Source organism: Ascaphus truei, chromosome 17, assembly GCF_040206685.1.
Source record: "Ascaphus truei isolate aAscTru1 chromosome 17, aAscTru1.hap1, whole genome shotgun sequence".
Classification (NCBI taxonomy): Eukaryota; Metazoa; Chordata; class Amphibia; order Anura; family Ascaphidae; genus Ascaphus; species Ascaphus truei.
In genome coordinates this window covers 41304629-41328348 of record NC_134499.1, presented here as the reverse complement: position 1 = coordinate 41328348, position 23720 = coordinate 41304629, and the positions used below count along the sequence as shown (strand labels likewise).

The 23720-nt window shown below is 41.8% G+C and overlaps 1 protein-coding gene across 3 annotated transcripts in view; it reads right to left on the bottom strand.

The window, feature by feature from the left end:
• SLC6A11 (solute carrier family 6 member 11) overlaps nucleotides 1-23720 on the bottom strand; it is an 87015-nt gene that overhangs the window by 60872 nt on the left and 2423 nt on the right. The window contains exons 1-5 of one of the 3 annotated variants that reach the window (XM_075574933.1): nucleotides 17063-17220; nucleotides 16220-16456; nucleotides 4913-5047; nucleotides 2511-2651; nucleotides 1315-1405 (exon numbers count right to left, since the gene is read on the bottom strand). In XM_075574933.1, the coding sequence (XP_075431048.1) occupies nucleotides 1315-1405; nucleotides 2511-2651; nucleotides 4913-5047; nucleotides 16220-16439 (587 nt within the window). In that variant the 5' untranslated portion in view covers nucleotides 16440-16456; nucleotides 17063-17220. Of the gene's footprint in view, nucleotides 1-1314; nucleotides 1406-2510; nucleotides 2652-4912; nucleotides 5048-16219; nucleotides 16457-17062; nucleotides 17221-23720 lie in introns of those variants that run through there. The other 2 variants (XM_075574934.1, XM_075574935.1) reach the window with 2 other exon arrangements.

The following is a 23720-nucleotide window of genomic DNA, read 5'->3' as shown; positions in this document are numbered from 1 at the left end:
TCGCTGTTACTATGGATGCAGCCTTAGCATACAATGCTTCCAGCCCAGGATTCTGGGTTAGGTATTTTTAACAGAGATTCGTTGTAGGTTGTAATAAACTTTAGGAAACCAGCGTTACAGGGTTACAGCGTCACATTGTCACCGCGTCACAGCGTCACAGCGTCACAGCGTCACCGCGTCACAGTGTCACCGCGTCACCGCGTCACGGCGTTACAGCGTTACAGCGTTACAGCGTCTCAGCGTCTCAGCGTCTCCGCGTCACCGCGTTACAGCGTTACAGCGTTACAGCGTCACAGCGTCACCGCGTCACAGCGTCACAGCGTCACAGCGTCACAGCGTCACCGCGTCACAGCGTCACAGCGTCACAGCGTCACAGCGTTACCGCGTTACCGCGTTACCGCGTTACCGCGTCACAGCGTCACAGCGTCACCGTGTCACCGCGTCACCGCGTTACAGCGTTACAGCGTTACAGCGTTACAGCGTTACAGCGTCTCAGCGTCTCAGCGTCACCGCGTCACCGCGTTACAGCGTTACAGCGTCACAGCGTCACAGCGTCACAGCGTCACAGCGTCACAGCATTACAGTTCTTTATTGATATTTTGTAGTTCACAGACTTTTTTCTAAACTTTATAGCTTTCTTTTTCAAGTGTACTGTACAATAATGTTTTCACTAAACAGAGAGTACTAACGTGACAGCATTACTTTAGCATTTATGCCAACATAACTTAAGGCAATTCGTTTAACAAATCCTCTCATTATAACACAATGTACTGCAATATACTGCAATTTACTGTGCTTTAATAGGATGATTTGTTAAAAGCAAAACACCAGCCTATTAGACAACATATTATATCATTAAGTAAAAAGTGTGAAACTGGTATCTGCTCTGCCAGTCTCAGCATTACATGATCAAGTGTAAATAACACGAGCCCCCCTTACAGAGTCGCAGTAAAAATGTGAGTATATAATAATATACTTTTTTGATGATAATGAGAAATTATTATTCACTTTAGTTACTACATTGCTTTCAACCTAATATTACAAATCAAATTTATTTATAGATTTACAAATAATGTTATCTTAATATTTTAACATTAAACATGATTAGTTCGAAGACAAAAAAGAAACCCCGTTATTTTCTTGTTAGAATATCTCAACCACATGCAAAGAACAATTTCCAAAAGAATAGAAAAAATATGACAGGAAATATTCATTTGATCCGGACAAATAATGTATACAGTACCATGATCAGCAGCAGACACTTTTGCATTTGTACTACAGTATTTCATTCATTTATTATAGAGGTTTACTTACTCCCAGAATTCCATGGCTGGAGAAGTAGCATTTGCAAACGATACGCGAGTGCCGTTGCTCATGTTAAGTTTCTGAAACTCCACACACCTGTCTGCAAACAGAAACAGCAGAAACATATGACTGGTCATATCTTCTATAATCGTTAGCAGTGTAACTATATATCTTCTACATTATATACAGTTATGTTATCATTGTGTTGGCAAGTTTGGTACGAGATTGTGATGCAACGCTGCATTTGAAGGTGATATTGTATTGTATTGTATTGTATGTCTTTATTTATATAGATTTATATTTATTTATATATATATTTATTTATATAAATACTAAATATACTAGTCTTATATTTTTCTTCATGTAGAACAAGGGTACTAAACTCCAGTCCTCAGGACCCCCAACAGGTCAGGTTTTAAGGATATCTCAGCTTCAGCACAGGAGGCTCAATCAGTGGCTCAGTCTTCGATTGAGACACCTGTGCTGAAGCAGGGACATCCTTAACCTAACCTGTTGGTGGCCCTTAACTATCGGAGTTGGCCTCCCTGCTTTAGTGTTTCGTTTGCTCCCACACATAAGCAAGTGAATGGAGAGCCGTCAGTGGAAAGATACACAGGGGGTTATGCACAAAGCAGTGAGAAGTGTTTTTAAGTGAGATAAATGATTTATGGCGCAATTTATGGAGCAAATTTTTTAGCAATGACTGTGTTTTGACGATAAAAAGCCTTTTAAGCGCTATACTGCAGTGTTATCACTGCTTTGTGAATCACGCTGCATGCAATATTGAGAAATAAAGGCATTTATCTCACTTAAAAACACTTCTCTCTGCTTTGTGCATAGCCCCCATAGTATTTACATGCGGATTCTCCCACACAACATGAAGGAGCACTTTTACAGATATAGCAAAGCTTACTGTTTTTGTTGCCGTGACCGCAACATTCGTGGTCTGGAATGATTAACTCTGCAGGGGGTTCCATTTACAAACATGGACCCCCCACCAGGCGATCGTGTAAGGCAATGTCCCCAACTTTTACTTTTTCGGAAGTCTTGCTACATCTGTACATGCCACTATGCTCTGGTCTCAGGAGATTGCCATTGATTACAATATCGAAGCTGAATTAACATCAGTCTGTGACTTTGCTCCTTGGATGCCAACAACCCCAGCATGATTAATTATTACTAGTCATATAGAATCATTATTATACCTGTATTCCATGGATGTCCACATGTTGCCCAGGGTAGTTCAGCAGAGAAGCAATTAAATAGGTAGAAAATAGCCCATGCTAAAATGACGATGTAATAGACATTTAAATGTGCCTCTATAACCTGGGTAGCATAGCCAATACCTGAAACAAAGCCAAGAAATGTCGCTTAGAACAATGGCTCCTTTGAATACTGTAAACATGTTACTCTAGAAATCAGTGTACATCAATAAACAGGATGATTGTGCACTGATCTTAATCGTTACTGCCCAATATCCACTGCAAACGATTGATTTATGAGATAGTCACATTGGGCAATATTTACTTTCCCAATACAGTATATTTGCCATTATATACAAAGGAGGACAGGGCTATCACCAGACTGGAGTAGGTGATACAATATTTGTGTGTTTTTATACACATGATTGAAGCAGGGTGTCTCCGGAGTTAAACACCATTACTTTAAGCTACGGGGACCCGCTGCTTCCCACATACACAACTCCATAGGTGCTGCCAGTATCTCTCCGCTGTTTAGATGTCCCTATTGGCCGGTGTGACCGGGACTTTTAAACCAGAGCAGGAGATGATGACACCCCTATGGTGGTAATTACCTCAGTGAGCAGGGGGTCCCTGAAGCTGAAATTAATGAGATTCAGCTCTGAAGACCCCCTGCTTCAATTCTAAAAACAAAACATGGGGACAGATTTAAGCCACTATTACGTGTTTCACTTTTTGGGACGGATCCGCGAAAATCTCTGGGCCAAAGGAACCGGCCGATCTGAGGCGGATTCAAATTCGCACAAAACAAATCATCCATCTCTAGTTACATAGTAGCTGAGGTTCAAAAAATACATGTACAGTATATATAAAGTTCTACCTATGTTAAATGTAGACTGCAGATGCTTCTCCTATATTTGTATTTATAGTATTTTGATCTAGAGGAAGGCAAACAAAAAAACCCACTGCCAAATTATCCAACGATGTCTCATATGGGAAAAAATGTATTCCATCGTGACTCCAATTATGGCAATCAAAATTCTCCATGGATCAACATCCTTACCATGTTTACCTATTAGGTATATCCCTATATACGTTTCCTTTCTAAAAAATGTCCAACCTTTTTTTGAAGATACCTATTGTATCTGCCATCACAGTCTCGATGGGTAATGAATTCCACATTTTAACTGCCCTTACTGTAAAGAACCCTTTCCTTTGTTGCTGGTGAAATCTCCTTTCCTCCAACCTCCAGGTATGACCCTGTCTCATTTGTACTGCCCTCAGGATGAATAGTTCTTTTGAAAGCTCCTTGTATTGACACCGAATATATTTGTATATAGTAATCATATTCCCTCTTTTCTAATGTAAACAAATCTAATTTAGCTAACCTTTCTTGTTATGTCAGATTTTCCATCCCCTTTATTAATTAGGTGGCTCTGCTCTTTTTCAAGTTCCATAATATCTTTTTTATGGAGCGGTGCCCAAAACGGTACTCCATATTCCAGGTGTGGTCTTACTAATGCTTTATAGAGGGGCATAATTATGCTTCCATCCCTTCCATCCATTCTCCGTTTAATGCAAGATACAATCTTATTTGCCTTTGTAGCTACTGCCTGACATTGGGCACTATTGTTAAGCCTACTGTCTACAAGGACTCCTAAATCCTTCTCCATCTAGGGTTGACCTAATGTTTCCCAATGTACAGTAATTTGTAAGTAACCTGTTTATTTTTGTTTCTAAAATGCATAAACCTTCATTTATCTGTATTAAACCTCGTCTGCCATTTATGTGCCCATGTTTCCAGTCTATCCAAATCCTTCTGGAGGGAAATTACTGTACATCCTGCTCTGATTTATCTATCTAACACAATTCAGTGTCATCAGCAAAGATGGAGACTTTGCTCTCTATACTAACCTCAGGGTCATTAATAAACAAGTTAAAATTCAGGGGTCCCAGTGGGAACCTGGAGGAACTCCACTTACAACTTTAGCCCAACCTGAAACAGATCCATTTATGACAACCCTCTGTTGTCTGTCCTTCAACCAATTTTCAATCCAGGTGCAAATATTTGTACAGTCAGTAGACCAATTTGCTTTATTTTGTACACTAACCTCTTGTGTGGAACCGTATCAAAAGCCTTTGCAAAATCTAACTCTAATCTCAACTGCATTAACCTGGTCTAAATTCCTACTTACCTCCTGAAATAAACTAATAAGGCAAGTTTTTGGCATGACCTATTCTTCATAAATCCATGCTATTACTAATACAGTAATTTTGTTATCCATTAGGTATTAGTTTATAAATACAATGTACTTTTTATAAAAGTGAAAAAAAAAACCATAATCTCCCACTTACAGTACTGTATTTCAGAAATAAAATGGTGTAAATATCTGAGTTTAATACTATACCTTCAAATAAAGGGCACACTTTTCTCCAGCATGTTATGCCTCCTTCACTAGTAAACTGCCCCAGTGCCGTCTCCAGGAAAAACACAGGTATGCCACAGAAGAGGAAAAAAATGACATAGGGAATGAGGAAAGCGCCTGGAACAGAACAACGGATACAATGTTATTAGAACATAACATGGGTACATTACACGGTGTTTAGTGCAATAACTATGTTAGCAATCCTGTACATGTTTATATACATACAGATTCAATGTGTCAAGTTATTTTGCTCTTCTATTTCCCCATTTGTGTCAGCTTGAAATGTGAGTAGAGATGCTTGTTTACAGTAGCACATGAGGCTGTGCCATCGGACACCTCCACTGCTTGTAGATACCTTACGGCCCATACAAGTGACAATACTGTAAGGCAGGCATGGCCAACTCCAGTCCTCAAGGGCCACCAACAGGTCAGGTTTAAAGGATATTACTGCTTCAGCACAGGTGGCTCAATCAGTGGCTCAGCTTTTGACTGAGCCACTGATTGAGCCACCTGTGCTGGAACAGGGATATCCTTAAAATCTGACCTGTTGGTGGCCCTTGAGGACTGGAGTTGGCCGCCCATAAGGTGTCTTATGGAATAAACCTGCTTACTCAGCTGTCATGTTTCCAGCATCAAAAATAACTGAGGTCCTGTCTTACGTGGTGTAAAACTCTGTTTCCTACATGTGACAAATCACAAGCAGAAAAAATAATAACAGTTGTATGTGCATTTACCCACTTCTGTACAGCATCACACATTGCACTGTAGTGCAAGCACATCCTCGCTAAGGTATAATAGGAGGCAGAGTTCCAGCGCCACACTAGCCAGGTGGCTTATAATTTATATGGGGCGTGCTAATTTTGATGCTAACAGTCTTTAAACAAAGGAGTCGTTCAGTTGCATCTTTTGATCCAAAAATTATTGAAGACTGCTAATCCCATCAAGGTAAATGCCATTTTAGCAGGTATACTAAATAATAATATGGATTTAGTGTACGTACAGTACCTGCTAAAATGGAGTGCAGGGTTTTGTATTTGTTTTCCATAAATTAGTGTGTGCGCGTGTAAGTCTGGGTATTTCTGAGTGTGAGTGTGTGTATGTGCGTTTAAGTCTGGGTTGAGTGTGAGTGTGTGTGTATAAGTCTGGATATCTATGAGTGTGAGTGTGTGTGTATAAGTCTGGGTATCTATGAGTGTGAGTGTGTGTGTATAAGTCTGGGTATCTATGAGAGTGTGTGTATAAGGCTGCAGCCACGCGGGCACGCACGCTCACTCAAGCTTGGTGCTTGAGAAAACAAAAAAAAATTAACTTTCAAGCACGCTCAACTTGCCCGCAATGCCCCCCCCCCCCGCGCGCTAGCGAAATAGCAAGGACACCTGGCGCTCATGCTTGGAGAGCTGGTGACCCTCTTAGGAGTACTTAGGGGCTTTACTGGCTTCTAGCAACTTTTGGCGCTGTTGCGCTGGCTAGTGACGTCCTCCATTCCCAGCGTGACCTGTGGGTCTGCGAGCGTGGCGGCGGTGTTTGTCAGAGCAGCAAAGAGCTCCGGAGGACATGTGGCGTTCCCTTAAGAGGTTACATAGTTACATAGTTACATAGTTACATAGTTACATAGTTACATAGTAGATGAGGTTGAAAAAATACTTCCGTCCATCAAGTTCAACCTATGCTAAATTTAGACAACAAATACTTTATCCTATATCTATACTTCCTTATTGACCCAGAGGAAGGCAAACACAAAACCCCAGAGTCCTATCATCCAATGATATCTCATAAGGGGAAAAATTAATTCCTTCCTGACTCCTAGAATTTGCAATCGGATTAAGCCCTGGATCAGCATCCTTCCCATGTATACTTATAAGGTTCAAACACCTTGGGAGGAAGGAGATTTGTTCTATGGGCTTGAAACCTCAGTTTTGCTGTAAGTAGGATTCTAATTTTACCCCTACTGGATGGACTTATTCAGCCTGTGTCCCAAGCCTTATTAGGCAATTGTTTGTCTTTTTTTATTTATCAATTTACATTGTTTTATAAAATTGTAATAGCTATTTGGTTATTCTTTGTATGTGTTTGAGTTTTTATAGTTTATTTATTAGGGTACACTAAGCTATAAGTCTAGATAGCTTTATCAGTATGTGTGAGTGTGTGTGTTTGTGTGTGTGTGTGTGTGTGTGTGTGTGTGTATACACGTCTGGATAGCTTTATCAGTATATGTAAGTGTGTGTGTGTGTGTGTATGTGTGTGTGTGTGTGTGTGTGAGTGTATACACGTCTGGATAGCTTTATCAGAATTTGTGAGTGTGTGTATAAGTCTAGGTAGCTCTATCAGTATGTGTGTGTGTGTAAGTCTGGGTATCTATGAGTGTGAGTGTGTGTATACGTCTGGTAGCTCTATCAGTATGTGTGAGTGTGTGTGTGTGTGTGTGTGTGTGTGTATGTGTGTATGTGTATGTCTCGGTATCTATGAGTGTGCGTGCGTGCGTGCGTGCGTGCGTGTGTGTGTGTGTGTGTGTGTGTGTGCAAATCTGGGTAGCTTTTTCAGTATGTGTGAGTGTGAGTGTGTGTATGTCTGGGTATCTATGAGTGTGTGTGTATAAGTCTGGGTAGCTTTATCAGTATGTGTGAGTGAGTGAGTCTGTGTGAATGTCTGGGTATCTACAGAATGAGTGTGTGTGTGTGTGTGCAAGTCTGGCTAGCTTTATCAGTATGTGTGAGTGTGCATGTGTGTGTATGTCTGGGTATCTATGAGTGTGTGTGTGTGTGTGTGCGCAAGTCTGGGTAGCTTTATCAGTATGTGTGAGTGTGAGTAAGCAGTGTGCTATTGCTAGTTGAGTAGAAATGTAGCAGGCGTTATACTACCCGCAGGCACACACACCGGGTGCAATAGCATGGCAGCCCTGCCACTGTTTCTCGCGCAGCTAATGCCCTTACAATGGCGCCTGCTGGCACGGCGTGTATCATGCTGCATCTGTATGTCTGTTTAAGTGGGACAGTATATCTGTATACATGTCTGTGTGTGTGTGTGTACTGTATGTCTGTATCAGTGTGACAGTATATCTGTATAAGTGTGTGTACTGTATGTCTGTATCTGTGTGACCGTGTGACAGTATATCTGTATAAGTGTGTGTACTGTATGTCTGTATCAGTGTGACCATGTGACAGTATATCTGTATACGTGTGTGTACTGTATGTCTGTATCAGTGTGACAGTATATCTGTATAAGTGTGTGTACTGTATGTCTGTATCTGTGTGACCGTGTGACAGTATATCTGTATAAGTGTGTGTACCGTATGTCTGTATCAGTGTGACCGTGTGACAGTATATCTGTATAAGTGTGTGTACTGTATGTCTATATCAGTGTGACCGTGTGACAGTATATCTGTATAAGTGTGTGTACTGTATGTCTGTATCAGTGTGACCGTGTGACAGTATATCTGTATAAGTGGGTGTGTGTGTGTACTGTACAGTATGTCTGTATCAGTGTGTGTACTGTATGTCTATATCAGTGTGACAGTGTGACCGTATATCTGTATAAGTGTGTGTACTGTATGTCTATATCAGTGTGACAGTGTGACCGTATATCTGTATAAGTGTGTGTATTGTATGTCTATATCAGTGTGACCGTGTGACAGTATATCTGTATAAGTGTGTGTACTGTATGTCTATATCAGTGTGACAGTGTGACCGTATATCTGTATAAGTGTGTGTACTGTATGTCTGTATCAGTGTGACCGTGTGACAGTATATCTGTATAAGTGTGTGTACTGTATGTCTATATCAGTGTGACCGTGTGACAGTATATCTGTATAAGTGGGTGTGTGTGTGTACTGTATGTCTGTATCAGTGTGACCGTATATCTGTATAAGTGTGTGTACTGTATGTCTGTATCAGTGTGACCGTGTGACAGTATATCTGTATAAGTGTGTGTACTGTATGTCTATATCAGTGTGACCGTGTGACAGTATATCTGTATAAGTGGGTGTGTGTGTGTACTGTATGTCTGTATCAGTGTGACCGTATATCTGTATAAGTGTGTGTACTGTATGTCTGTATCAGTGTGACCGTGTGACAGTATATCTGTATAAGTGTGTGTACTGTATGTCTATATCAGTGTGACCGTGTGACAGTATATCTGTATAAATGTGTGTGTATACTGTATGTGCGAATATTAGATGAGCAAAACCGGGTGTGTGAAATCAGAATCTACAAGAGGCTTTCATTCCAAAAGCAAAAGCAAAACCCACAAATGATTTAGAACCAGAACCTCAGGCCAAGTGCCCATCTCTAGGTGTTTCTCGCCATACCTTTTTTACGTTTTTACGTTATATTATTTTAGTGCTTATATTAGATTGTAAGCTCTTCGGAGCAGGGACTCCTTTTCCTGAATGTTACTTTTATGTTTGAAGCACTTCTTCCCATTATGTGTTATTTATATTATTTGTTATTTATATGATTGTCATGTGTATTACTGCTGTGAAGCGCTATGTACATTAATGGCGCTATATCTTAACTCTGCCCAGGACATACGTGAAAACGAGCGGTAACTCTCAATGTATTACTTCCTGGTGAAACATTTTATAAATAAATAAATATAAATAAAGACAAACACACATGCATACATACTTATATATTGTTATTAGGATGTTATACTCAGTTAAAGCATATTTCATGTTTTACTATGCTATTTGACCTTTTTCTGTTTATTTAGTTATTTTTTCACATAATTTAGTAGATATCCAAAACCAAATAAATAGAGTTTTTGCAAAACCAAAACACAATCATTTTTCAGAACCAAAACACAAACACAAACGTTTAGAACCAAAAACCCAGCTTTAGTGAAAATGTTTGTATCAGTGTACGAGTGTATGAGTGTGTAGGAGAGAAGACATACAGATGTAATGTCGCTGACTTTACTGCACCTACAGTATTACCTCCGAATCACGTGTTTCCGTTGGTGCGAGTTTCAACGCGTTATCGTGTGATTTGCAATTCAATAACAGATTCAATATCCAGTGATTAGAGTGTTAATCTTGAGATGTATAAGTGTATATAATGTGTATGTATCAGCGTCTATTAATTTGTTTTTGTATATTGTACAATTACAGTATACTGTGACAATTTAATAATAAAATATACAAAAACAATACATCAGTGCAAGTGACCACTCCACTGCCTTTAGTGCTTCTATATTAACATCTCTCTCTCTTGTATTATTAATAAACTCTATGTGACTGTCAGCAGTCTCTCTCTCTCTATCGCTCTCTCTCGCTCTCTCGCTCTCTCGCTCTCTCGCTCTCTCGCTCTCTCTGTCTCTCTGTGTCTCTCTGTGTCTCTCTGTGTCTCTCTGTGTCTCTCTGTGTCTCGCTCTCTCTGTCTCTCTGTGTCTCTCTGTGTCTCTCTGTGTCTCTCTGTGTCTCTCTGTGTCTCGCTCTCTCTGTCTCTCTGTGTCTCTCTGTGTCTCTCTGTGTCTCTCTGTGTCTCTCTGTCTCTCTGTGTCTCTCTGTGTCTCTCTGTGTCTCTCTGTGTCTCTCTCTCTCTCTCGCTCTCTCTCGCTCTCTCGCTCTCTCGCTCTCTCGCTCTCTCGCTCTCTCTGTCTCTCTGTGTCTCTCTGTGTCTCTCTGTGTCTCTCTGTGTCTCTCTGTCTCTCTGTCTCTCTGTGTCTCTCTGTGTCTCTCTGTGTCTCTCTGTGTCTCGCTCTCTCTCTCTCTCTCTGTGTCTCTCTGTCTCTCTCGCTCTCTCGCTCTCTCGCTCTCTCTCGCTCTCTGTCTCTCTGTGTCTCTCTGTGTCTCTCTGTGTCTCTCTGTCTCTCTCTGTCTCTCTGTGTCTCGCGCTCTCTGTCTCTCTGTGTCTCTCTGTGTCTCTGTGTCTCTCTCTGTCTCTCTGTGTCTCTCTGTGTCTCTCTGTGTCTCTCTGTGTCTCTCTGTCTCTCTGTGTCTCTCTGTGTCTCTCTGTGTCTCTCTGTGTCTCTCTGTCTCTCTGTGTCTCTCTGTGTCTCTCTGTGTCTCTCTGTGTCTCTCTGTGTCTCTCTGTGTCTCTGTGTCTCTCTGTGTCTCTCTGTGTGTCTCTGTGTCTCTCTGTGTCTCTCTGTGTCTCTCTGTGTCTCTCTGTGTCTCTCTGTCTCTCTGTGTCTCTCTGTGTCTCTCTGTGTCTCTCTGTGTCTCTCTGTGTCTCTCTGTGTCTCTCTGTGTCTCTCTGTGTCTCTCTGTGTCTCGCTCTCTCTGTCTCTCTGTGTCTCTCTGTCTCTCTGTCTCTCTGTCTCTCTGTGTGTCTCTGTGTGTCTCTGTGTCTCTCTGTGTCTCTGTCTCTCTCTGTCTCTCTCTGTCTCTCTCTGTCTCTCTCTGTCTCTCTCTGTCTCTCTCTGTCTCTCTGTCTATCTCTGTCTCTCTCTGTCTCTCTGTGTCTCTCTGTGTCTCTCTGTGTCTCTCTGTGTCTCTCTCTGTCTCTCTCTGTCTCTCTCTGTCTCTCTCTGTCTCTCTCTGTCTCTCTGTCTCTCTCTGTCTCTCTCTGTCTCTCTGTGTCTCTCTGTGTCTCTCTGTGTCTCTGTGTCTCGCTCTCTCTCTCGTATCACATGGGCCAATAGGGGGCCGGACCGTATGACATCACTGCTTCCTATTGGCCCGCAGGACCTGTGAGCTTTGAAAAGTGGTCATAATGTAAACCCTGGAGTAGCTCTCGGCCCCCACTACTGGGGTGAGTACCTCCGGAAGCAGGGGGTCCCCGGAGCTCATATACATGGGGTTCAGCTCCAGAGACCCCCTGCTTGGATTGCCTCTTTAAGTTAGAGATCAGTATGGATGGCTACCAGCGACAGTGAGTAACTCCCAATGTAGGGAACCAGGATCGGGATAGTTATATACATCTTCCAATTCATTTATTTGACTAACATTTCAGAGCTCATATTTAACATTAACTAAATTAGTCATTAAAATGGGCAATTATACAGTACATTTTTTAAATAGCATCATAAATGACAGTAATTGCAACAAATGACATCGGAGATTGGATCCCCATCAGATCCAGCTATAGTGGGATACCAATTAAAAACATTTAGATAAGAAATAGCTGTTGATAACGCACCCCAGATAATATGACTGCAGTATACATACTGTATATATCACGGATAACAGGAATATTTTACTGGATAATAAAAAGTTTGAGTTTGAAAAGCTCTTCTTTTTTGAACATCCGTAACATGAAAAAATTCAATGCTGTAGTGCAAATACTTATTGTACACGAGGAATTGCTTGGTCTTCATTCTAACAAGATCTTACAAGTATGAAACAAATACATTTGAGTAAATTTGCTCCTGCAACATATGTGAAACCTTAATCTTCCTTCTCAAATTTAGCGCTGATCTCTTTGGAGCAGAGGTTAAAACAGGGCGCTCAACTTCAAACGTGCCTTATTAAGATAATGAGGTTTAGAGGACAACGCTTATGATTATATTTCACTGACAATTAAAAACAGGAACTTTTTGTAGCTTTATGTACAGCAACTTTCTCATTTATTTGTAAAAAAATAAATAAATTACACAAACATGTACCCCACTTTTATAGGGGCTTATTCTATACCTGACAAAGGGGCCGTTTTTTTTTATAGGGAATTGTAGGCGGAAATAATCCGGCCACTTCGGCGGATGTAGAATAAGCCCTAGAATAATATAGAATAATATAGAGGTTTATTAAAAGAGCCAGGTAAGATTGACAGCGCGTTGTAGAATGACTGACTATAAAGAAATTGCCTTTGCATGTACAGAGGATGAGTGAAGTGATGCCTGCTACAGTACATCTGTAATAGACAACACACAGAACCCCAGAAAGCTCATTGTAAGAACCCCTGAGCCCCCACAAAATATATTTATGTATATAAGTGGCAAAAAGGAAAGCTTTTGGGCGTGGCAAATGTATACTGTACAACAAGCAACAGAGAAGCCCAATGCTACATCCAACAGGACAAAAATACACAGTAAAATACCTATATATTCTCCTGAGAAAGGGTCATTTAGTTTAACCCAAAGCGTTGTAAGCCTGTGAGCAACGACAAGGCAGACACCTGTTCATAGGTCCTAACACTACCAGATAAAATACTAATATACCTCTCCTCCCATGCAGAGACAGACTGAGATAGGAGAGCGCTCCTCCCATGCAGAGACAGACTGAGATAGGAGAGCGCTCTTCCCATGCAGAGCCTGAGATAGGAGAGCGCTCCTCCCATGCAGAGACTGAGATAGGAGAGCGCTCCTCCCATGCAGAGACTGAGATAGGAGAGCGCTCCTCCCATGCAGAGACTGAGATAGGAGAGCGCGCCTTCCAAGCAGAGACTGAGATAGGAGAGCGCTCCTCCCATGCAGAGACTGAGATAGGAGAGCGCTCCTCCCACGCAGAGACTGAGATAGGAGAGCGCTCCTCCCACGCAGAGACTGAGATAGGAGAGCGCTCCTCCCATGCAGAGACTGAGATAGGAGAGCGCTCCTCCCATGCAGAGACTGAGATGGGAGAGCGCTCCTCCCATGCAGAGCCTGATAGGAGAGCGCTCCTCCCATGCAGAGCCTGATAGGAGAGCGCTCCTCCCATGCAGAGCCTGATAGGAGAGCACTCCTACCAAGCAGAGACTGAGATAGGAGAGCGCTCCTCCCATGCAGAGCCTGAGATAGGAGAGTGCTCCTCCCATGCAGAGACTGAGATAGGAGAGCGCTCCTCCCATGCAGAGCCTGATAAGAGAGCGCTCCTCCCATGCAGAGACTGAGATAGGAGAGCGCTCCTCCCAAGCAGAGACTGAGATAGGAGAGCGCTCCTCCCATGCAGAGACTGAGATAGGAGAGCGCTCCTCCCAAGCAGAGCCTGATAGGAGAGCACTCCTCCCATGCAGAGACTGAGATAGGAGAGAGCTCCTCCCATGCAGAGACTGAGATAAGAGAGCGCTCCTCCCATGCAGAGCCTGATAGGAGAGCACTCCTCCCATGCAGAGACTGAGATAGGAGAGCGCTCCTCCCAAGCAGAGACTGAGATAAGAGAGCGCTCCTCCCATGCAGAGCCTGAAATAGAAGAGCGCTCCTCCCATGCAGAGCCGGAAAGAGGAGAGCGCTCCTCCCATGCAGAGCCGGAAAGATTAGAGCGCTCCTCCCATGCAGAGCCTGAAATAGAAGAGCGCTCCTCCCATGCAGAGACTGAGATAGGAGAGCGCTCCTCCCAAGCAGAGACTGAGATAGGAGAGCACTCCTCCCATGCAGAGACTGAGATAGGAGAGCCCGCCTCCCATGCAGTGCCGGAAAGAGGAGAGCGCTCTTTTTGGGCGTACTATTTGTACTGTATGACCCTTGTTTGCTTCCACCAGTAATGCCAGACATAGGTAAAATATAAGCGAAAGTATAGCATAAGCAGAGGCATTTCATCGTTTTCTGTGCACTCCCAATTTGTATTGTTATTTGATTTTAAAGCGTTTCTTTCATAGAGTAACTTGGTTAAGTTATTCAGGAAAGATCTACAGATAAGTTGTGTTGTTTTTTGTTTCCATATAAAGCTGTACAGTATATTGTGGGCCATATGTACTAAGCAATGCATTGTTGCGGCATAACGTCGCTTAGCAGATATAGTCCAGTGTCTTTGTGCTATTCATGAGATTACATAAGTTTTTTTTAACATACAATGGAACATATTCTTTTGGAAATGTAAACATTTAGCATCAAGATATATCGCTAATCCCATTTCATATTAGTAGTTTCAATTTCGCCACCAAATTTGAAGAGTTTCACCTTTATAATATCAAGTGAGATATTTAATGTCTTTAATGGTCTCTTGGGTGTTTTCTGTTATTAGCTTTTTTTTATTTTTTATTTATTTCTGCACCCCTTTAAAAAACAAACCAGTTGCAGTAAAAAGAAATAATACTGATGGGGAAATTCTATGTACTGCAGAGCTGCCATTCAAGCTGTTGTTAACCAAAAAAATCACAATGGCCACTTCGGGGTATATAGAATTCACCCCCATACTGTAAGTCAAGTGAAAACTCTTTCAGACTTGTTTGAAAGAGCAAATCACACCGCAGAATGTGGTATTCAAATATTAGGGGCATATTCCCCAAAGTGCAGTAGGCATTATTGACCATTAACAGACATTAAAGTTCATGGCCACCAACTATTGATAATACCTATAGTTTCTTATCGAATACAACCACTTATAGTTTGATTTATTTTATGTCTATATTTTAAGTAACTGCCTTTTCTCTAAACTCTATCAACACCTTTTCTCTCAATTCCCTAAAGTTTGACTTACTTTTTAATGAATGAAAATGGTATTTTCTGGAACTTTTCTATTCATAGTTTGTGGAATGGATTCAGATGAATGGCCAGTAAAATGTACAATTGATGCTATGTTACAGTTCTTCTAAAGTTCTCTCTGGGATCTTGGTTAATTTTAGTTGATTAAATATACTTTCGATTAATTTCGGCAACGATATTTCAAATCATCACTCTTTCTCAGCTGTTGCCCTTTTATTAATAGACATGTGGTATCTATTATCTCTGTCACACGTACTCCCAGATATACAGCTGTGGTCACTGTGCATTTCTCTCTCAATCAATTTACACCACTCTACTCACATGGCTACAACTTTCTCTGACTCTTGAGATAAGTGGCATACATATTTCCTATAGCCCAATGAAAATCAAGCAGTTGCACAGCACAGCCACAGAGACACTACCCCACTACTACAGCCACACAATCACAGAGAACGCCCTCATGTTGCTATGATTTGCCCAATCAGAGCATCCCACCAACAATTACATTATTCCATGTAATATTCTTCAATGCACAACTCTTTGTCTCCTGACTTTAACCAACTACACATTTTTTTCTCCAATTGCAAAAATAGTCACAGGACAATTTCACAATGACTTATGCAATAAAAATAAAATATGGTTGTAACTGGACATTTGCTTATGATAAATATTCATCAATATATTTGTATTTATTTTTTTATGAACATAACATGCAATGTTTTAAGTATGGTGGTTCTCATAATTCTGTAATTATACCGGACGCTGTATCTATCATATGGTTAAATAGTTGCTGTAGTTACTTTGTTTATTTTCACCATAACTCCTGACATGTATTTATTCGATGTTGATTAGTTAGTGTAATGTGGTAATAACTCTCTTCAATGGAAGGTTGAGTATCCCAAATAAGGTATCTTCAATTAGCAAACCCTTAGCAGCATATACTGTAGTATCACTAATGAGCAATGAAGCTGCCCTTGCTAAAGCACAACAACCCCAAACATGATCCGATCTTACCTCCTCCATTCTTGTAACAGAGATATGGGAACCTCCACACATTTCCAAGCCCAATAATTTCCCCAGCCACTGACAGCACAAATTCCACCTTATTGTTCCAGTGTCCCCTTTCATTCACTTTCTTGTCATTGCTGTGAACCAGACTGCTATGTGACGCTTCAGCATCCAAAGCATCTTCAGGTTTGCCATTAATTACAGGGATAGTCTTTTCTGCTGTCATGGTTCTTGTTCAACCTACTGATATAAAAAAGCATGTTTATTCTCTAATTATTCAGCTTAAGAGCTGCTCTATGTTTTAGCATTGTATCTCCATACTGTACATCTTACCCCAGTATACCTTTCCTTTTAAAATCTACAGTACTTTAGAGATTGTTTCTTTATTGGCTTATGGTGATGATAACGCTAAACACATGGCTACAATGTCCACATATACTGTATTATGCTTTAAACAATGACATTTGTATTATGAATTTAGATAACTATAATATGTTAGTACTGGATATAACTATAGCTATAAAAAGTATTCAAATACAACCCCCTAGAAAATACATTATCTCAATACATTTCACTATATTGTGTACACAACTCTCTAAGGCATTAGAAATGTCTTATTTACACGCAATACTTTCCAAATCAAGTACAGGTCCATATACTGTAAAGTATGTGCTCTGAATTCATGACTCCCCACCCCATTGCTCATCCCATTCTGCTGGTGTGTCCATGTTTGCAGGTTTGCTTTGCTGATCTGAAGATATTATACAGTAGCTATCAGAAAGATGCTGGTACAAGGACAATATACAAGACATCACTGTAGCAGTAAACATAAATACACACATATCTTACCCCAGTTTAGGTGACTAAGAAGATATCAGCCCTTTGTAGTAGTGATGTCCCTGTTACCCATGTAATGGATAATTTGCAAATGTTCTGCCTGTGCAGGAGTGATCTGATAGCAGCCACCCTCCTCCTGCTCCTTTCCTCCTTCTTACACCCCCTCCTCTTCCCCCTCAGTCGATCCATCTCTCTCGCTTTCTTATCTAAGGATTAGATCTAAGGTGGTCACCAGTTAAACAACAAACTAAACCCTTTTATTTTTGCATGATATTAATAGAATTGGGTTATTTTTGTAAACAAGGAATCACGTCGTGTTCTTCTCCCCGTGCACATACATTATACCTAAGTGTATCATCTGCATGTTCTTTTATACAGTCACTGTTTGGCTTGCTAAAAATGACAAGAGAAATGTATGCAGCATGCAGGGGAAGGAGGGGTATAGAATCTGTCCCTACAGACTATTATGCATATTTATACTGAATTTGTGCCACTAAGATTAATAAGAAAAAGACTGAAAATTCTCGATTAATTAGCAAATATATTAGAAGAATATATCAGAATGATTACGTTTTACATTAGTATATATTAGTGGTGTCATTGTTTCGGTTACCTTGATGTTTTAGATAAACCAAAAGGGTTAAAGCAGAAACACAGTAATTTTAGGTCCAATAATTGTGTCAACATTGAGATGAAGACAGTTTTTGGTGGTACTTACATGTAACGGCACAATCCACATGTAACTGTGTCACAACTTCACAATACATAGATTAAAAATAAACCCCAACCCCCTCCATGATGTGTAAAAAACTAAATGTACAATTTTCCCTCTATTTCCTCCTTTCCTCCGCTATTTCCTCCGTTTTTTTACTCTTTCCTCTCTGGTTTCTCTTCCCTGTCTAATGTGAAGGGAAATTTGGGCCTAACATATATGACATAACCTTTAATTGTCCATTTAAGAATCTTATTGTGCTGCTAAAGAACAGCACACAGTTAGAAAGCACACGTGCTCTGTGGAAGGCACACCTACATATATAATAGGGAGTCCAGGAACCACTCGGCCCAAGCAGTGTATGATTAAGTAAATGACTGATTAGATAGTATATTATCACAGGTACATGTGGATAGTCACTAAGGGATAATTACTAAGGGATAAATGAGCCACCTGGCAATAATTCTGTAGAATTCAAACCTCTACTTGTTGAACAATGTGCTTTCAGGTTGTGCAACAGCTAACTATAAAGGGGATTCCATCAAAGCGTATCGGTCTTAAAGCGTAACTTTCATTCAGTAACACAGTAAAATTGTCCATAACCACTGGGCCACCATCCCAAGCGCTGCATATTAATTGGTGACAGTAAAACAAATGTTATAAACTTTACAAATTATTTTGTGTCTATCTGTCGTGAGTATCTTCTAATTATTTTGGTCAATAGACAATTCGCAAACAGTAGGCAACAAACGTCTCCGGGCAGATAATCATCACCCAAATCCCCTTATTAAGGTCGTCCCAGCTGGACAGTTCCTCAGAGTACTGAGGAACGTTTCAACTGAGAGAATTTGAGGCAGAGATTCCTGGATAGAGGGTAGAGTAAAAACTGCATGAAGAAAGCATACAAACGAGCAAAATGTGCACCACATTGTGACTTGATTATCAATAGATGACCACAGATTCAAACAGGCTTATTGGCATGTACAATAGCCAATGGCATTACATCATGAAGATTTTGAAAACCCATTGGCATTTCCTTTTGCAGGGTGAGGACTTGTGAGTAGGAGAGCAAGATGCAAGGATTCTCCTCAATCCATGTCGGGTTTTGCTGCCAGTTCGGGTGTTCCAGGTTGCCTGCCCTTTCTGCTTAATTTGGCCTTTTTGTGTACCCTACTCACATCAAATGGCTAGGTCATGTGCCTTAATGTGGAAAATATCACTGGCGCCTTGGATCCCTGTTTCTCTGTGGACGCTAGGTTCCAGTCATACCGATCGCCTCGTAGCGCTGACTCCTTCGAATCACCACCGCTCACCTGTTCCCAGTGATGTCACCAAGCTTTTACTCCACTACGGTGTGTGCGCTGTGCCACTCTTCCTATGCGTTTCGAGACGAAAAGTCGTGGGTCTCTTCTTTGGGGGTCGGAACGGAGATCCAAGACGCCAGTGATATTTTCACATCAAGGCATATGACCTAGCCACTTGATGTGAGAAGGTTTTCTATTTTTACGCACGTCCGAGGAGTGTTTGACAGACCCAACTACAGTCAATCTTATATTATTGCTGTGTTACCTTTGGGTGCACATATATTTGTATGTAATATACAATTTTTAGTAGAAAGTCTGTCCAGGGCGACCAAATTGAATACAATTTTTCCATTGAAACTTTAATTGCATGAGCAAGCTTCTTCCAGAAAACTGCTAGTGTACATCTAGTCATGGCTTGAAAATGTACCAGAAGCTTAAATCTATTAGAAGTGGTCATTACCCGAAGGGACCTTCCCAGGAGAAAGATATAGGGATCTAAAGGGACATCCGTTTTCAAGATTTCTGAAAAAAGCATTTGCGCTGCGTTACAATATTTAGTAATAGTGGGACATGGCCACCATATATGTAGCATGGTGCCAGAATGACCACAGTTCCTCCAACAGAGACTGGATGCTGCAGAGTATATTTATCTTAGTCTAGAGAGAGTTATACATCTGATCAGTATTTTATGTGTATTGTTTGATCTATGTGGATAGAGATTTTTTTTAGCTTGTAATCATATTTCTCCACACTCTTCAATTGAGAATTCGACCCCAAGATCTTTTTTCCCAGTTGACAACATACCTGGGTTTAACAGAGTCTGTAACTGACAATACCTTATAGATTGAGGAGACACCGTGACCCATCACAGCGCAGCCCAGATAAAACCTTTCAAATTGAGTTTTCTCTATGGAATTTTTTTATTAGGTATAATTGACTGGACAAGATATCTCAGCTGCAAATATTACCAATGTTCCCTCATGTCCATTTGACATTTAGTACAGAATACTTCAAAGGGGGTTATAGCATTCATGGGGTTAAGGTCCAGCACTCTATGAATGTCATAGTTTTTCCATGTTAGAAAGGAGTTCACATGAAATTCTGGAGGGAACAAGGGATTAAGAAATAATGGTCTCAATAGAAAAGGATGTCAGCTTCTTAGAGATGGTAAGTTTGTCCCAAATTTCAAATCCATTAATTATTAATGAATGAGAATAACAAAAGGTGGTCTGTGCTCTAAGGGAAGCCGTGGCATCATCCCTGAGTGGAAAGAAGAACTCTCCATGAGATCCATGTGTACTCAATGGTCCAGCTCTGCGCCTCCCTGCAACTCACATGTCGCATTGTAACAAGTTGCATAATAATAGTAAGTTATAGATAGTAGACCGAACCTCACACATACCTATTCCATGATACTGTAAGGTGGAAGCCTGGGTTCTTGGGATTTTCCTCTCCCATATGTGGCTATTTATAACTTTTTGTAGGATTTGTGAAAAGGAAGTTGGTAATTGGAAGATTTTGGAATAGATGGAGAATCTCCAGGAGTACATTCATTTTCATCGAATTGTCTCTGCCGAGCCTTGAGATCTTTGCCCCACTTCCCTAAATCCTGTTGTAGTATAAACATAATAGAGGAGGGTCATTTATTTTGAACCATTTCTCCATCTGGGGAGTAAACATTTACCAAAGAGATGCATATGTGATTTTGCCCATTGTAACAAACGTCCCTCTTTTGTAGCGCTGACGTCTGTCTGGGATCTTCCCGACACAGTCTTCTAGGGTTAATTATAAGAAGAACCGGATCATACAAAGCATTACGTCGTTTAACTCAGGCTTCTGCCTGCTTTATTTTCATCCTAGTAAGGGACTGCAGCTTTAAAAGGTTTAGGCAGGAGGCACTCAGATATTAACCTTCAGCGGTTTACTCATATCACTGTTATAATATTTCACATACTGTCACTTTAAGAAACCAAAAATAAATCATATAAAAAAATCCTATCCCATTCAGGGATCTAACTACACAGCAGAATCAGCCTCTCTAACTGCTGCTGGGCCAACTAACCTGGTTTCCCAGCTAAAAACAATACCCTCTCACTTAGGGTCACTAGACACAGCATACAGTCTTTAGATACAGCAATAGACATTTGTTTGGCTTATCTGTTCGTGGTGGGGAACTCGGTTCCAAGTGTCCAGACAAATCTTCTGGTACTGCGATACTTGAAGGGGGCGTCCTCCCCGAACTGGATGCAGGGGAGCAGCGATACCCCCAGCCTCCAGGCTCTAAGAAGAGAGACTAAAAAGCAACCCTCGCTGCTCTAAATACCTATTCTAGTGATTAGGAGAGCAGGTGAGAGAGAACTAGACACATTGTAAACTGTGGTCTGGATTTTCCATCCACCAGCCCTAGTTAATAGAAGCTGTGGAACGGATTATTTTGCACTATTCCTGCACTTTCTGACCTAAAACCGGACAGAAAGCTGCCTAATATCTTTGGACTATGTCACACCATTTAAAAGGAAAATTGGCTTGAAGTAAATCAAAGCATTTTGGGGCATAAATATATTTCAGGTCCTGCAATTTTGAAAAATATATTTTCTATATACACACACTGCAGCTCTCCATCTTCACACACACGCACACACACACACACACACACACACACACACACACACACACACACACACACACACACACACACACACACACACACACACTGCAGCTCTCCATCTTTACACCCACGCACGCACACACACACACGGCAGCTCTCCATCTTCACACACACGCACACACACACACGCTCACACGCACACACACGGCAGCTCTCCATCTTCACGCACACACACACACGCACACACACACACACTGCAGCTCTCCATCTTTACACACACGCACACACACACACGGCAGCTCTCCATCTTCACGCACACGCACACACACACGCATACACACACACATACACACGCTGCACCCCCAACACACAATGCTCCCCCCACACACACTGCAGCCACCTCCCCCCCATTGCAGCACCCACACACACACTGTAGCCTCCACCCCCACATAGAGGGCAGCCCTCCTCCCACACACACTGCAGCACCCACCTCCACACACACACTGCAGCCCCCACACCCCCACACACACACTGCAGCCCCCACACCCCCACACACACACTGCAGCACTCAACCCCCACTGCAGCCCCACTCCCCACACACACTGCAGCCTCCACCACCATACACACACTGCAGCCCCCACACACACACTTCAGCCCTCACCCCCAACCCCACTGCAGGTCCCTCCCCTGCTCTATACTCACACAGACAGCAACCCTCCTTATCTCCTCAGTCTCTCCTGTGTGGGGCTATCTCTCTCACATGCAGGGAAGGGGGTGGGGCGGTCAGTGTCTAGCGGCTGACTCCTATCACACACCCCTGGCTGAGAGCTGCTCTCGCTCACTGTATGACAAGTGGAAGCTGATTGGCCAGAATTCAAATCTTGGCAATTTGCCAACAATTCCAGGCCATTACTGGATGTATCAAATCTCCCTCAAATAAGTTCCTAATTTAAGTTTCACTTTAAACGGTCTCCATTGTGTTCCTCTGCAATAGCGTCTCTTACAGGGTGCCAGTAGTATATTGAGGGTAAGGGCATTCCAGAGGTGTGGGGCAGAGAGTGAGAAAGGTTTTAGGCGAGAGAGGGCTTTAGATACAGAAAGAGTAGACAGAAGACATTCTTGAGCAGAACGCAAGAGTAGAGCAGGTGTCATTTGATGCCACGTTGCCATGGCGTCGCGTCACAGAGCGGCTGAATCTGGGTTAGTAAAGTGTTGCAGAGGGCTCACGCGATGTCCCGGCATTTAATTTAAATACCGTGGGGAAGAGCGCGGGGCTTCTGCAACGGCCCACGCCCCCCCAGCAAAATCTCCGCGCCCTCCAGTTTGCGCACCCCTGGCTGAGGAGAACAGTGGCTCTCCTTTTAAATGCTGCTCTACTTTTTCTATTTTCTAAGATAGGTCACATCCGCTATTCCATTTCTCCCCTGAGCGGATGTTATACTGATAAATTTGCCTCTGATTACCTCTTTGTGTGCTTCCCAAATGGTTGCTATAGAGATTCCCTCTATATTGTTTAAGTCAAAGTAAGTAGATCTTATTATATATGAATAAAAGAAAAAAGAGTGCGCTAAAAATGTGAAATATATAATTCAATAGTATAGGTGATGAAATACTTAATGGGACAAAAAAATCCCTTTAGTGTATATATATATACAAACAGTACATTTTAAATGTGTTAAATTTTAGTGCACGCTAAAATGTTGGTTAATTTGTACCATATGTAGCATGGCTGGCCCAGACTGCCTCTTTATTCCCTGTCATGTAAGCCCTTAGTAGCTACAGGCTGTGACAGGCTATCCTATGGGCATTGACCCCCCTCCCTCATGCTGACTCTCTGAATGACATAAGTGGTGGTGACTCAGGGTCTGTGTACAGCCAATCATAGTACAGACCTTGTGCCCTCCCCTTCTGGAGTCTCAGAGAAGAACTGCCAAAAGTTGTTCAGTTGTTGTGCAACCCTCCTAGAGAGAGGTGTGTGCTGCTGTTCCCGGCCGGGAGTGAGCCAGGCCAGTCAGTCCCTCCTGGGATGACTGGGCCAGAGAGATC